This window comes from Nicotiana tabacum, chromosome 5 (genome assembly GCF_000715075.1).
Source record: "Nicotiana tabacum cultivar K326 chromosome 5, ASM71507v2, whole genome shotgun sequence".
Classification (NCBI taxonomy): domain Eukaryota; kingdom Viridiplantae; phylum Streptophyta; class Magnoliopsida; order Solanales; family Solanaceae; genus Nicotiana; species Nicotiana tabacum.
The window spans coordinates 113,768,600-113,783,589 of record NC_134084.1 but is presented as its reverse complement, the minus strand read 5'-3'; the positions used below and the strand labels follow the sequence as shown (position 1 = coordinate 113,783,589).

The window sequence follows — 14,990 nt, the reverse complement described above, 5'->3', positions numbered from 1 at the left end:
TTAGCTCTTGATTTGGCAATCAATAAAACTTTTACTACTCTCTGTGTGTGTATGCCACAAGCACAAAACAAAGCATAAATCAGAGAAGCAACTGTATTAGAAAGATACAGTAAAAGTGAATAAGTGAATCAGAGGGTAGAAGGAACCAGAAAACGTACCGCGGCAACTGGTAACCATTGTTGGCAGTGCCACTACAATCTTGAGAAAAGGCTGAGAAGCCTGCTTTTGGTAATGCATGATGCTTTTTCTCTGAACTACTTCGATGCGTCGGACAAATTTAGCGACATTGCTGTTCCTATTCACCTCTCTCATTCTACCCTGCAGCAACCAACAAGAATAATATAGCAAACACAGCATAGGCCAATAATAAACCAAATTGGTGCAAAAATTCAATCAATGCGTGCTTAAAATGAGTAGGTCAACATACCTCGAGAATTTGGTGAAAACGGGAGATATCGTCAGGGCCCATTCCAGGAGGGCAGCTGATGTAGAAGTATGGTTCAAATCCATGTACATGACAACAAACACTATTTCCTGACCAGCATATAAATAGACATTTCTTAGTAAGTGGAAGACAAGCTACATCAACTTCAATAAACTCATTATTTGATGGATTCCAAGCTGTTGTGTTCCTTCTTAATTCAACTCCTCACCCTACCTACTTGGATTACTGTATAAAAATACTATTTCAAGTTACGTTTGAACCTAAGGCCAAATTTTTTTTGTCGCTAATGTCAACTGGTGAAGAATAAAGAAAGATTGACGTGTGAGAAACAAACTTACTATCGCAAGAATAACCCACTTAAGCTATTTGTGTTGATTTCTAACTTCTTATGACAGCATAGAAAAAAACAAAAACATAAGCTATAACTTTCTTTTAAAAATGAAATGGCACAACCAATTTTTTAAGTTAATGGAATCCAGAAGCAAAAAGATCAGATACTGCAACTCGAAAAAATTCACTAAGATGCAATTTCAACTCATATTTATTTCCAATATATTTATACTGTTGAGAGAAAATCTACGTTCCAAATTGTACTTGGTTGCAGCCCTTAGGACGCCCTAATTTGTAAAACAACCAAACTACTCCCATTTCATGACATGCATTTATACCTAGAGGGGATTATCATATTATTTGACATCCCAGCGTCAAATCTTCTTGCTCAGATAAGTAGCACTGTCTCTACTGTAATACAGCAAAAACAAATTGCAAATGCATGTTGCAACAATGAATTAAGCACGGACAAACCTTCCTTGGTGACCCCAAAGATTCTTAAAATGGCAGCTGGACCAGAAGAATTAGGCAGCAATTCTTTATGGCTCTCTCCAATAATGTAGTCAATCTCCAGCTGCTGAAACGCTGAGAAGACCACCAAAATTCAACAGAAGTTTTAGAATGCGACATAGTGAAAGTTAGAACTCAGAGTGAAACTAATTGATCTATTTCAAAACCTTTTTTGTTTTATCTAACTATCTAACTTTCTATCTTTTATTAGTTTTTATACAGATCCACGTGTCTTGCCCTCAAGTCAATGTATAAACTTGCTTCATTTTTTATCTTTGTGATAGTATATAAACTTGCTTAATAAGATACCACATGAACTTAAGAACTAAAATAACTGCCCCTCATACGAAGAGCATAAAAAGGCTTCAAACTTTTGCGAGTAACAAAATGTTTATACTCTTATATCTATTAGCGTCAGACTAATATAAATTTTTGAGCGATCCAAAATAGGTTCTTTTCTTTCTATTTTGTCTTCAAAATTGATCTTTTTGTTTTAGATTTCCGATATTAAATGAATACAAAATAGCTGATTAAACAATGAAACAAAACCTTCTGAACTCTATTCCTTAATTCAGTAGAGAACAGTTTAGTTACAGTAGTACTAATCAAGGAAAGTATAAAATTTTACAAAGCTCCAAGTCATAAAAAGAAAAAGAAAAAAACCTAAGAATCTGAACTCACATTTAATACAAATGATCTTCAAATTCCAATATTAAACTAAAATAGCTTCCTCATATAAACACTTGAACTAGCTTAGGTTAACTAATTTGAAATAAACTAATTTCAGAAACCCTACACGCTCATCCAAATTCACAAAATAGTTAAAATTCTGGGAAAACAAAAAAGAAGCTTCCAGAACCAAAAATTCCTATAAATTAACCCCAAAAAAAACAAGAAAAGGCATGAGGTCGAAAATTGAAAAAAAAAATACTATTTTTTTCAAATACAATTTCCGTACATATGCTTTGGGACTGAGAGAGGTAAGCTTGAGAAAGAGGAGGGCGTTTCCATTTCTGAAGCCGCTCATTTAGAGCGTGGCGGTCTTCGATTTCACGGAGGATTTGGGAATCTTCTTCGTACTGAAGCAATGTTTCTTCGAGGAAAACATCATCGTCTAGGTCTTCTTCTTCCATGGCGGCGTGGTGTTTCTGCTGCTGTTGAGGCGACGGCGTTGCAACCGCTTGTGCCGCCGATCGCTTCCTTGATTTGCTGTTGTTCATGGTGGTTCGCCGTAGTTGGGGAAGAGGGGGTGGGAGGGTTTTGGAAGTTGCAGTTGTGTTGCTAATTCCCGCCAGTTTCACTGGGTATATGATGCAAGGAAGAGGAAAGAAGTGAAATTGCACTTTTGGTAGCTAGAGTTTCATCTGAATGTCAATGTGGTCCCTGAAAGTACTATAATCCTCTGAACTTTTTCCTACACTTCATTCAAAATCATATTGTTTACTCCTCGTATTAATTTAGTTTGTTTTCGTAGTTTATTTAGAAAATTGTTTACTTATATCATTCTTTTCTTCTTTTTTTTATTTTCCGCTAAAATTTCATGTTTATAGCTTGCAATTTAGAGTCTATTTTCACTCATGCTCTTCCTTTAGCATGTATAATGCACTCGAGGCTGGAAATTAGATGGCTAATGAGATAAAGGACCATTTTGGTCAAATGAAAGAGGTTGATAAGCAAATTGATATATTCAAAATGTTAGTGACTAAATGAAACTTAGCCCATTCGCTTAAATATTGTTAACACTCTTGATTGTTTCATGGGTTGTGGTGAATCGACAGAGAAGCACTTGATAGCCAGACAAGCATGTTAATGACATAGACAGCTCAAAAAGTCTAAGTATTTCTTCTAATATAAGAGAATCGTGTGTAATCTTACCACCAAAAATCAGTACAATATTCAAGTTACATTAGTTTTTATCAAAACGAAATATATGTCTACAAACTGGATGGTAAAAGAAGTCATTTTTTAATTTTATGTATCATGAAGAAATTAAACTTGAATTAAATATTCAAGCACGGAGATAATTTTAGAGAAATATTTTGTTTATAATAATATTTGCAAACAAAATAGTGCTTTGATGAAATTCTTTAGCGTTAAAGATCGATAACAATATCTAGGTGCTAGTTGGAGCAATGGTATGAAGAGTAAAAGTTTATATGATCCTGAAGGAAAACTAATCTATAACAAGCTTTATTTAGGGGAATAAAAAGACAGATGAAAAAAGTTAGCTAAGGCCATAAGGCAGGGCCAAAGTGGTATAGAAAGTCGACCTAACATGTTTCTTTCACCCTCTACCCTCACCCAATTCTGAACGCCACGTGCAGGTTGTATCGCAAGAGTAATGTAATGTATATGTTTGTATGTACGCTATAACTAGAGGAGTTAAATGTGCAATTTTCCCCATAAAACAATTTCTTCTTTATGAGAAGCAGAGCAGGGAGGGGGCTCTTTGGCCAGAGAGTGAACAAATTCAAGTCACATTTTGCACATGGCATAAAGCTCTTGTTTCAGAGTACTACAACAATTGTGCCTCGATCCCAAGCTACTTGGGGTCAACTATATGAATTCTCACTATCCAAAGCCTCAAAAAATAGTGGCAGTCATAAGCCGACTGAACTAAAATGATGTCCTTTCAGAAAAACAGTAGTTGATGAAAATTGAAAGGTATACCAGCAAACACCTAGCTCAACCTCAATCAATTGCGAAAATATGTCCTTCTGTTTGCTTGTACAAAAGAGAAATCATCATAGGTTACACCCCTCACTTGTCACATCATCACCTGGTAGTTAGTTACCTCCTTCACCTGTCCCTTCATCACCTGCTGTTTCAGCAGTACCTTCCTCATTCTTCTCCTCGACTTTGTTTTGCTCTTCTTTAGGCTCAGCTGTCTCTGGCTTTGCCGGCCCAGGGCCAGCCGACACCTTCACCATTGAAGGACGTAAGAGTCTGTCTCCAAGTTTGAAACCTTTGCGATATTCTTCTAATACAACACCTTCTTCAAATTCTTCTGAATCCTCACGCATTATAGCTTCGTGCAGCTGATCATGGGGAGACCAATCAATACTTAAATAGACACTGGTAACAAAATATGATCTTTTGGCATAAAACTATAAAACAGGTTTTCCCCATATTACAATAACAACGTGTGATGCAAACAGATTTCAATGTTATATCGATTTACAAGTCAAAAGGAACCAATTCTTGTTTCATTCCTTCATGATAGAATACCATAAGTCTCTATATTGTCAACTCACCGAGTTGGCTCAAAATAATGCTGATTTAGATTGAGCTTAAAATCAGGTCGAGGTCTTCCTAAAAACCGAATAGATGTTAGACAGCTTTTGAAAAAGTTCATCAATAATTCGACTGAATTTTGAGCCAACTCGGGAACTGGCCTGCATTAAAGCCAAGGATCAATAGAAGCATCACTACATGAACAACAGAAGATGGCAGCTCAAACTGTAACTTTGTTTTCTCAGAACAATACAACCTATATCTACCTACTATTCAAACAAGCATCACACTGCAAGGAAAGAAAGCAGCTTTAAAATATTCAAGCATGTGTATGTATGTAGGAATGCATCTGTACATGTAATTAGAGGCACGGGTTTCAGAAACTTACCAAAGGGTCGAATGGCTTCCCAACTGTCTCCACAGTCTCAACACCAAGATATCCAAGGATTTCCCCAAATTGTTTAGAAATGCTCTGATAACTATTATTAATTTTCTCTTCTCCCTCTGTTGCCACCTTGATTTGCATTTTCGCTCTCTCAAAATTGTCCAGAACAGATAGAAGTTTCTCGACAACTTCCCCTTGTGCATTAGTCACAAGAGAAAGTCTTTCTCTCTCTGTTCTCTTACGGAAATTGTCGAAGTCAGCGCTGATTCTAAGAACCCGGTCCCTCTCACTTGACAGTTCTTCAGTCAAGGAGGCTACTTTTCTCTGAAGTTCAATTTTTTCATTTTCTATGGACTTGAGGGAAATTTCTATCTCTGCAACTTTTGAATCGTCATTATTTGCTAAAGCATCTCTGTACAACTGCAATGAAGTTGCAATGAATGATGCAGTTTCATCTGTAGCTGTGTTGTCACCCTCATCCGGAGCATCTTCAGCAGCAGCACCATCTACATTCTCCTGTTCAATGGTAAGGAAATACACATTAATTTCAGTACACTTTCAAAATTCAAAGACTTTGAACTTCAGTACGTCAAGTTTTAAGTTAAAAGGTAAACCACAATAGCCCTCATCAGCATACTCAAAACATTGCATGCCCACAAAAGGATATAAAAGGATGAAGAAAAAAACTAATAAGCATATTAAACGCATTATGTTCTTTCATTTGTATAAACCTGCATAGATATGCCTGACGGAAAAAGATATAAATCAAACAAAACCCAGCACATGCTGGAATAAAACTACTGTCTTTTATCACTCCGTCCAAGGAAAAGAACACTCGGTAAGGAAAAGGGGACAGCTATAGACTAATATTAAATACCGAATACACACTCTTAATGAACTCTGCCTATACGAACTGCGAATAGCCAGTAAAGCCTGATAGAGGAGGGGGGATTGCAGAAGGTTACCAACCCGCATCAACAATTATAACATTTCTGGCATCAATTTACATGTAACTAATATGTGGGATAGGATGGCTGGTTGCATTAGGGAAGTAGCTAGAGAGGAGAGGTGTTGGGGGTCTCGAAGGGTAACTTTGGTGGACATCGAGGTGATTGGTGGTGGAATAGGGAGGTCCAGGGAAAGTGGACGCCAAGAAGGTTGCTTATGCATAGTTGGTGGAAAAAGGCAGAGGAGGACAAGAGGACGAAAGGGAGAGGTATAAGACGGCAAAGAAGGAGGTGAAGTTAGCAGTCACGGCAACAAAAACGGTAGTGTTTGAACAATAGTGGGAAGAACTTGAAGACAAAGGCGGGGATAAAAGGCTGCACAGGCTAGCCAAGGCGAGAAAGATGAGGGCAAGAGACCTGGACCTGGCCCTGGTGAAGTGCAGCAACGACGAGGATGGCAGAGTATTGGTGGAAGAGGCGCGCATTAGACGTAGATGGCAGACATACTTCCGTAAACTCTTAAATTAAGAGGGGGGCAGGAATATTATGCAGGGTGATTTGGAGCATCCGAGAGTCGTCGTGATTTTGGGTACTGTAGGTGTATAAAAGTCGAGGACGTTGAGGGGACTATGCGTAAGATGAATAAGAGAAGAGCGATAGGGCCAGATGAAATCCCAGTGGAATTTTGGAAGAGCGCGAGCAAGGCAGGTTTAGTATGACTAACTGGGTTGTTTTATGTTATTTTAAGGACAACAAAATACCCGATGAATAGATGATTACGCTATACAAGAACGAGGGTGATATTCAATATTGCAACAACTATAGGAGCATCAAGCTGCTAAGCTACACTATAAAAGTTTGAGAGAGGGTGGTGAATATGAGGGTGAGGAGAGTTGTGTCTATTTTCGAGAACTAGTTCGGATTCATGCCGGGGGGTTCGACTATTGAAGCCATTCATCTAGTTAGGAGATTGGTGGAGCAGTATAGGGTTAGGAAGAGGGGCATAAATATATTGTTTGTTGACCAAGAAAAAGTATACAACAAACAAAGTCCCAAATGAGGTTCCATGGAGATGTACATGTAGCATGCACTAGGGCGATTAAGGACATGTATCATGCAGCCAAGGCCCGTGTAAGGACAGTGGGAGGAGACTCGGGACACTTCCCACTCATGATGGGGTTGCACCACGGATCAGCTCTTAGCCCGGATTTATTTGCATTGGTGATGGATGAATTAACACATCCAGGGGGTGCCATAGTACATGTTATTTGTGGATGATACAGTACTGATTAACGAGTCGCGGGGCGGAGTTAACGATAGACTGGGGGTTTGGAGACAAAACTTGGAGTCTAAAGGTTTCAGGTTGAGCAAGAATAAAACTGAATACTTGAAGTGCAAGTTCCTTAACGTAACGTATGAGGCTGACGTGAAAGTGAGGTTTGATATACAGGTCATCCTAAGAAGGAAAATTTCAAGTATCTTTTTTTGATGAAGTAAGTGGTGTATTAATAACAAAAGCATCTAGTGGATGCATGTATTACAAAATAAAAGAAGATATCAACTCCTAAGAAGAAAGCAAAAAAATCTATCATAAGACTAGAGAGTTGATAAATTCCATGAATTGGTCAGGGTTATACATAGGGGAAAGTTTAACCCAACAAAAAAGAGTGACCAGACATCTAGCCTTAAGTAGGTATCTAGTCGTGGAGATGTCATCAAAGCATCATCGATTCCTTTCTGTCAATAAGCACCAACAAAATAGCAGCAGGAACCATAGACCAGATTTTCTTGATGGACTTATCAACTTTCCATTAACTCCAACTCACAAAAACTTCCTTGACACTGCATGGCATTGTCCAATGCAATCCAAAGAGTGAAAGAAACATGGACCATATGTCTGTTGCAACTGGACATTAAAGAAATGCATGGTAGGAAAATTTCAAGTATCTTGGGTCGATAACCCAAGGTAATGAGGAGATCGACGATGATGTCACACATTGTATTAAAGCAGGATGGATGAAATTGAGGCTCGCATCCGGTGTTTTGTGTGATAAGAGTATGCAACCAAGACTTAAAAGGCAAGTTCTACAAAGTGGTTGTTAGACCAACTACGTTGTATTAGGGCAGAGTGTTGGTCGGTCAAGAACTCTCATGTCCAAAAGATGAAAGTAGCAGAAATAAAGATGCTAAGATGGATGTGCGGGTATACTAGGAGAGATATGATTAGAAATGAAGATATTCGGGACAAGGTAGGAGTGGCCTCCGTAATGGATAATATGCGGGAAAGAAGGCCGGGATGGTTTGGGTATGTGAAGAAGAGATGCACAGATGTTCCAGTGAGGAGGTGTGAGAAATGAGGAAGTGTGTGAGGTTGGCAATGGTGGTTATAAGGAAAAGTATAGGTAGGCCAAAGAAGTATTGGGGAGAGGTGATCAGGCATGACATGGCATATCTTGAGCTTACCAAGGACAAAACCTTGATAGGAGGAGGTGGAGGTCGAGAATTATGGTAGAAGGTTAGTAAGTAGTCGAGCGTATTTCTTTTCCATACCAGTATGTATTAATATCATTCTCGTATTTTCTTATTCTTAGATTTCTATTACTACATGTTGTTTCTTTTGTTTTGGTTATATTATTATTTTGATATTGTTATTGCTATATTTTTTATGGCTTCCCAATTTCTTTCTCATAACTATTGTGATTATGTTTTCCCTGATCCCACTTGTAGGATTACACTGGGTATGATGTTGTTGTTGTTGTCTAATATAATGTTCATTTGCAACATAAACTCTTGCATTACAAATGTAATCTTTGCATAACTAATACAATGTCTGATTTCCGGTTTAAGGCTCAACATAACTGCTATAACGTTTGATTTCTGGCATTAAACTCTTGACTAATAATACCGGTATAACTTATGTGAGAATCTATATATTATTTTGCGTGATAGAATGTAAAAAGGTATAGGAGCAATTCCAAGAAAAAAGTATCTAAAGACAAAATGTTCTTAGAGTAGGCATTCCATGCATAAAAATCTTTAATATTATTCACTAAGTCTAGACATGAATCAAAGGACCCGTTAGTGAGTCATGCCACTATTGTGAGATAAATATGCAAGTCCACCATTTGGAGGATGTGGAGAAGTAAAGGTGACATCTCACATGGAATCTTGCAAATAGAGGTAACGTCATACGAAGACATCTCAATTGCTATCCACATGCATAATCACCTAATAATTAGTGTTCTTAACGCACCTACGCCAGAGATCAAACCCAACTTAACTGATTGCATTGACCAAAAAAAAGTAAAAGTTTTCTTTGCATTGACAAAGAATAAAGTAAAAGTTTTCTAGCCAGCAACATGAAGATTTTACTCTGCCAAATGTTATATTTTTCCAAATTATCGAGAAATTCGTTGTTTTTAATGGGTAATAGGCATACCATCTACCCTTTTTCACTTACATACTAGACTTAGTTCACCAGCCAGGATACGAACTCAAGTGCACTCACCAGCGTTTTTTTTACCTTTGCTATTGAACCAAAGCTAAGGGCAGATGTTGTGAGACTATCTTCACAAAACTTACAAATTAGACAAGGGCAATCCTAGTAGGTCCCACGGAGGGGTGCTTCATTGGGATTTGAGATTTAGGAGGAACCTACAGGATTGGGAGATGGAAGAATTTCACAATCTAGTTGAGTTATTGTATGGGTTTGGATACACCAAATAATGTATCGGATGTATGGAGATAGCGGGAGAGTAAAAATGGATTATTCACGGTTAAATCTTATTATAAGAGGTTATTAGTGAGAGAGGAACAAGATTGTGAAAGTAGTAAGAAAGGTGTGTTTCTTTGTGTAGTTGGCGGCGAGGGGAGCGATTTTGACAGCAAAAAATTTGAGAAAGCGAAGGATCACTTATGTTAGTTGGTGCTTCATGTGCAAATGCTCGAGCGAAGATGTAGATCACCTCCTATTGCATTGTAAAGTGGATAATCGATTGTGGAGAGTGATCCTTAATTTGTTTGGGGTGCAATGGGCGATGTCGGGTTCAGTGAAGGAGGCGTTGCATAGTTGGGTTCACATCAGTGGAAAGAGAAGTCCAAGGGCATGGAGTGTCGCTCCCTTAGCAATCATGTGGGTGATATGGAAACTGGAAATAGAGAAATATGAGGGCTTTTAAAGAGGCGGAACAAGATTTAGTGATATTGCAAAGTAGTTTCTTGTTCCTAGTTTCTTTTGGTGTACTCATGGGGTCCCTATTTTTATAAAGGATTGGATCTCTTTTGTTGAGAACTATATTTTGGTGTAGGTTCTCTTTTTTTTTTATATGTATACGGGTTAGTCCCCAATTGTTAATAAAATTATTTACCTTATCAAAAAAAAAAAAAAAAGAGCATTCCTAGTAAAGACAAAATACATTAGGTGATTTCTTCCCATTTATCTTAGTCATTGTGGCAAAGAAAGGGAAAAAATGAATGCTTCTAAAGGATTCCAAACCCTTCTTGTACACTTCCCCCCCCCCCCCCCCAAACCCCCCAACGCATCACACGCTCTTTCCCCAAGTAAAAATATTGTAGTTTTCTCATTAACTTTTTAATTTCACAATTTCACTTTTGGGGTTCAAATAGTTGTGCACTGTACTATGTTAAAGGAAGTGAGCACCCACACCTACGGGTGGGAATTGGTCGGTTCAGTCGGTTATTATAAAAATACGGTTCGGTTTATCGGTTTTCGATTTTGTAATATTAATAACCAAATCAAACCAAAGTATTTACGGTGCGGTGCGGTTTTTTCAAAGTTCGGTTCGGTTATTTCCGGTTTATATTTTCGGTTTCAAACGGTTGTAGACTTGTAGGAACAGAAAAGTCTGTCCTTATATAATTATGTACAATACAATTAAATCTACCACATATATGCGGCTATGACATAATCTTCACCACTTGAGCATGGCTTGAGATGGCAAAGTTCTTCGTATTCCCTTTACTGCAAGTCTTTCCAACTTGTTGCAACATTGTCCAACCCTGTGTCATTAACTATTTCAAGAATGATGCAGTCAACCTCTGCTTCTCGATGGGCTTCAGATACGGAGAAATCTTCCATCTTAAAATTTTGCATCTTGCAGTAATCATTAATCTGGACCATCTTTCTCAAAATTGTGGGATCTAACCATTTCCTTTTTGTGCTAATCAAAGTAGTTTACAACACTATCTTATGCTCTGATCTTCCAGTAATAATATGCTTGCAAAGCTTTCTTGTATCCAATAATTTCATGCCAAGCTACTGATATGCCTCCATAATTAATCATTCCATAATTCTTCCAGCTAAAGATGCATCAAATACTAGAGTATACCCAAAATTTCGCACCGACCGAAAAAACGATTAAATCGAAACCGAAATTCACGGTTCGGCCGGTTTTTTCGGTTCGGTCGGTATTATGCTCACCCCTATCCACACCTTAAAATCGCGAGTCCGCCACTGGGTGAGAGTCACTAACTGACCTTTGAAAAAAGGAAGAGAATAAAGTAAAGTAATCTAATTATGATGAAACTTGGAAATACTAAATTCACTGGGAATTCTCCGCCTAGTGTTAAAGAAAATGGACTTGGCACAACTCAAGCCAAAAATCTAGCTCATGAGGCGAGTATCCCCAATACTATACAAGGAGACGAGAGCTTATTCCCTCATCCAATGGGGGAAGTCGACCCTATTAATTCAGTGGTAAGCATAGTTAATTGAGATTGTACATCTGAATAAAAAAACAGGATAAAGGGTTGTACCTCCTGCTCGGATTCTTGTACCTCCTGCTCAGGTTCCTTAGTCTCAGTTTGAGCGGCCTCAGTAGCATCCCCATTTGAAGCAAAGACTACAAATTTCTCAACCAACCGGTGCGGCAGCTGAGCAATTGCGTTAGCGGAGTGGTGAATACGACACCGTCGGGGAACTAGTGGAGTCTGCTCCCGTATGCGGTGTGAGTAGGATAAGAAAGTGATACAATTGGGTTTCACCGCGTAGGCGCTGACGGCGGTCGACGGCGGCCTCAAGGTAGTGGTGGGAGTTTTAAGAGAAGTGGTGGCCATTGTATTGTATGGTTCAGTGGAAATGGAGGGAGAAGATAAACCGATAGGCCGCAGGGTTTTAGGTTCTTTTCTTTCTTTGCGAAGATCCCCACAAATATTTTAATGTATAGCAACCTTATAATATACGGAAAAGGGACTAAAATGCCCTTTTACTATATGAAATAGGACATGCTAGCCCTTCGTTAAAATTTGGTCTCTATTCTGCCCTTGCCGTCAACAAATGGGCTCGTATATGCCCTCCATCACTAACGGAAGACTCATAAAGCCACATGGAATATATGTGAGGGCAAGTTAGACCTAGTTCGAATTGTACAGGGGCAGATATGAGTCAGTTATAATAGTCATTTCTCAAACACTTCACAACTCCATATCAGTTTACTTAGACACCTATTTGACAACACCTAACTAATTATCATAGCAAATAAACTCAGTCATAGACACAACAAATGAATGGCAATGACTTTATTAAATCCTTGTATAAAAACATAAAGCTTCATTACATAATAAAAGACAACAATTAAGCCACAATAACACTAACATTACATATCATTTCTGTCACGACCCAAAACCCGCTCCGATCGTGATGGCGCCTCTTGTGAAGACAAGGCCAGCCAACAAACCCATATTGCCTTTTCAAAAATAGTTAAACATTAATAAACAATTTAAATATGATTTAATGATATAATTAACGGAAGCACAACCCGACACAGCCCTAACCGGGGTGTCACAAGTCACGAGCATCTACTAAGGTATAAATACAATTGAAAACCTGGAGTGTACAAATATAGACTAATGAAATGAGGAGAGAGAAAAGCTATGATGTAAACGCCGGCAGCTACCTTGCTAAACTCTGATGACTATGCCTCCGATCAGCCAAAACATACTTAAATCTGCACACAAGGTGCAGGGAGTAATGTGAGTACTCCGACTCAGTGAGTAATAATAATAAATAAAGACTGAAGGCAAGAAATCACGCAAAAACACAAGGTATTCCATACTGAAGCAGTAAAACCACTTTAACAGTAAAGCAGTGAGAAATCAAGTGAAAATCCCTTTTTTCCAACAAGTAAAGCAAGTAGTTTACAAGTGAGTAACAAAAATGATAGAAATGTAAATAGCCCCTCGGGCAAAACATGTACAACAAACCCCCCTCGGGCATAATATCAACAGAACCAGCCCCTCGGGCTCAATATCAAAACAGTGCCAGCCCTCGGGCTCAATATCAGAACAGTAACAGCCCCTCGGGCTCAATATCAGATCAGTAACAGCCCCTCGGGCTCACTCTCAGAATAGTATCAGCCCATCGGGCTACCTCACAATCACTCATATCAGCCCCTCGGGCATAGTATCAATCACTCAGAACAATGGGTACCTGCGCTCACTGTGGGTGTGCAGACTCCGGAGGGGACCCTTATGGCCCAAGCGCTATATCAAGCCACCTCGTGGCATCATCATTCAGCATATCCTCACATCACTCAAGCCACCGCGTGGCATATAAAGTATCTCAGGCCCTCGACCTCATATCACTCGGCCTCACATCACTCAAGCCACCTCGTGGCATAAATAGTATCTCAGGCCCTCGGCCTCACTTAGTCCGGAAATCATCATAAGCCCCTTGGGCATTTGTAAAACAATAGTTCTCAGCCCAAAATACCATTTAGAAATATTATTTGAGTTTTCAAATCTGCATAAAAGCGGCTGAGTTTGTATAACAATAATTATCAACAGGACTGAGTTTCAATATAAGTCAAAACAGTGAGGAAATAATGATAAAAATTCCCAAAGGATTAAAATAATTGGCACGAAGCCCAAGTATGTCAATCAGCCCAAATCACGATGATAACAAATAAGTTTCAATCAAATATGCGGTAAAATCATCAATCGGGATGGACCAAGTCACAATCCCCGGTAGTAAAAGACCTCGCGCTCATCATCCAGTGCGTGTCTCACCTCAATATAGCACTACGATGTGCAAATCCGGGGTTTAAAACCCTCAGAACATCATTTACAATCGTTACTCACCTCGAACTGGCTAATCCTCTAGCTCGCGATGCCTTTGTCTCTCAAATCGACCTCTGAATGCCTCGAATCTAGCCATAATAATTTGATTCAGTTAATAAAAATTATAGGAATTAATTCCATATGAAATTCTACATTTTCCATTAAAAATCTGAAATTGCACTTAAAATTCGCCCGTGGGGCCCACATCTCGGAACCCGACAAAAATTACTGAATATGAAATCTCATCTAACCACGAGTCCAACCATACCAATTTTACTAAAATCCGACATCAACTCGACCCTCAAATTTTCAAATTAAACCAAGAGGGTTTTCAAGATTTTCCCAATTAAAATCACCAATTAAATGCCAAAACTAGTAATAGATTCGAGTAATCTAACCAAAATTAAGTTAAGAACACTTACACCGTTGTTTTCTCTGAAAATCTCCCGAAAATCGCCTCTCCCCGAGCTCCAATTTGGTAAAAATGGAAAATTTTCAAAACTCAACATTTTGTCCAGAATTTCCGTGGTTACTATTCACGCATTTTACTATTCATGGGTACTGTCCACGGTACTGTTCATGGGTACTATGTACGGGGTACTGTTCATATGTACTGTACACGGGTACTATTCATGGTTATTGTACATGGTACTATACACGGATACTGTTCACGCAGGTGCGGTTACTGTTCACACGTGCGAAAAATGCAGAAACAGCCCAGAAAATTGCAGCAACTTTTTTTTTCTTCACTAAAAAGGCTCTAACTCCATCATACGAACTCGGAATTCGATGATTCTTGTTCCTATGAGTCACAAATAATAATACGAACATAGCCCTTCAGTCGAAACTCAATTCGGAGCTCATTTGCTCAGTTCAATACCCATTTCGCTCGTTAAACAATTAACTCATGTTTCGTGTCAAAAACCCAATCGCAACTTGATGAAATTAGACCAAACTTTCCAGATCAGTCCTATAATTCATTATCAAAATTTTGGAAGTCTCGAAATCAAATTTCGATCTCTAGAACTAAAAATGGACCTTTGGATCATTACATGCTTATGCT

At 38.7% G+C, this 14,990-nt stretch overlaps 2 protein-coding genes across 2 annotated transcripts in view; both read right to left on the bottom strand.

Moving 5' to 3' along the window:
- The window catches only part of LOC107812440 (DNA polymerase delta catalytic subunit), a 41,452-nt gene extending 38,718 nt beyond the window's left edge, over window positions 1-2,734 (bottom strand). Inside the window, exons 1-4 of the mRNA XM_075253968.1 lie at window positions 2,244-2,734; window positions 1,250-1,360; window positions 428-534; window positions 159-318 (exon numbers count right to left, since the gene is read on the bottom strand). Coding sequence (XP_075110069.1) covers window positions 159-318; window positions 428-534; window positions 1,250-1,360; window positions 2,244-2,505 — 640 coding nt within the window. The 5' untranslated portion in view covers window positions 2,506-2,734. The remainder of the gene's footprint in view (window positions 1-158; window positions 319-427; window positions 535-1,249; window positions 1,361-2,243) is intronic.
- Window positions 2,735-3,746: 1,012 nt separating this feature from the next.
- On the bottom strand, window positions 3,747-12,017 carry LOC107812441 (uncharacterized). The gene is made up of 3 exons (XM_016637538.2): window positions 11,627-12,017; window positions 4,908-5,420; window positions 3,747-4,323 (listed from the first exon to the last, which is right to left on the bottom strand). The coding sequence occupies exons 1-3, from the start codon at window positions 11,924-11,926 to the stop codon at window positions 4,072-4,074; spliced, it is 1,065 nt and encodes a 354-aa protein (XP_016493024.1). The 5' UTR covers window positions 11,927-12,017; the 3' UTR covers window positions 3,747-4,071.
- Between the last annotated feature and the right edge of the window lie 2,973 nt (window positions 12,018-14,990).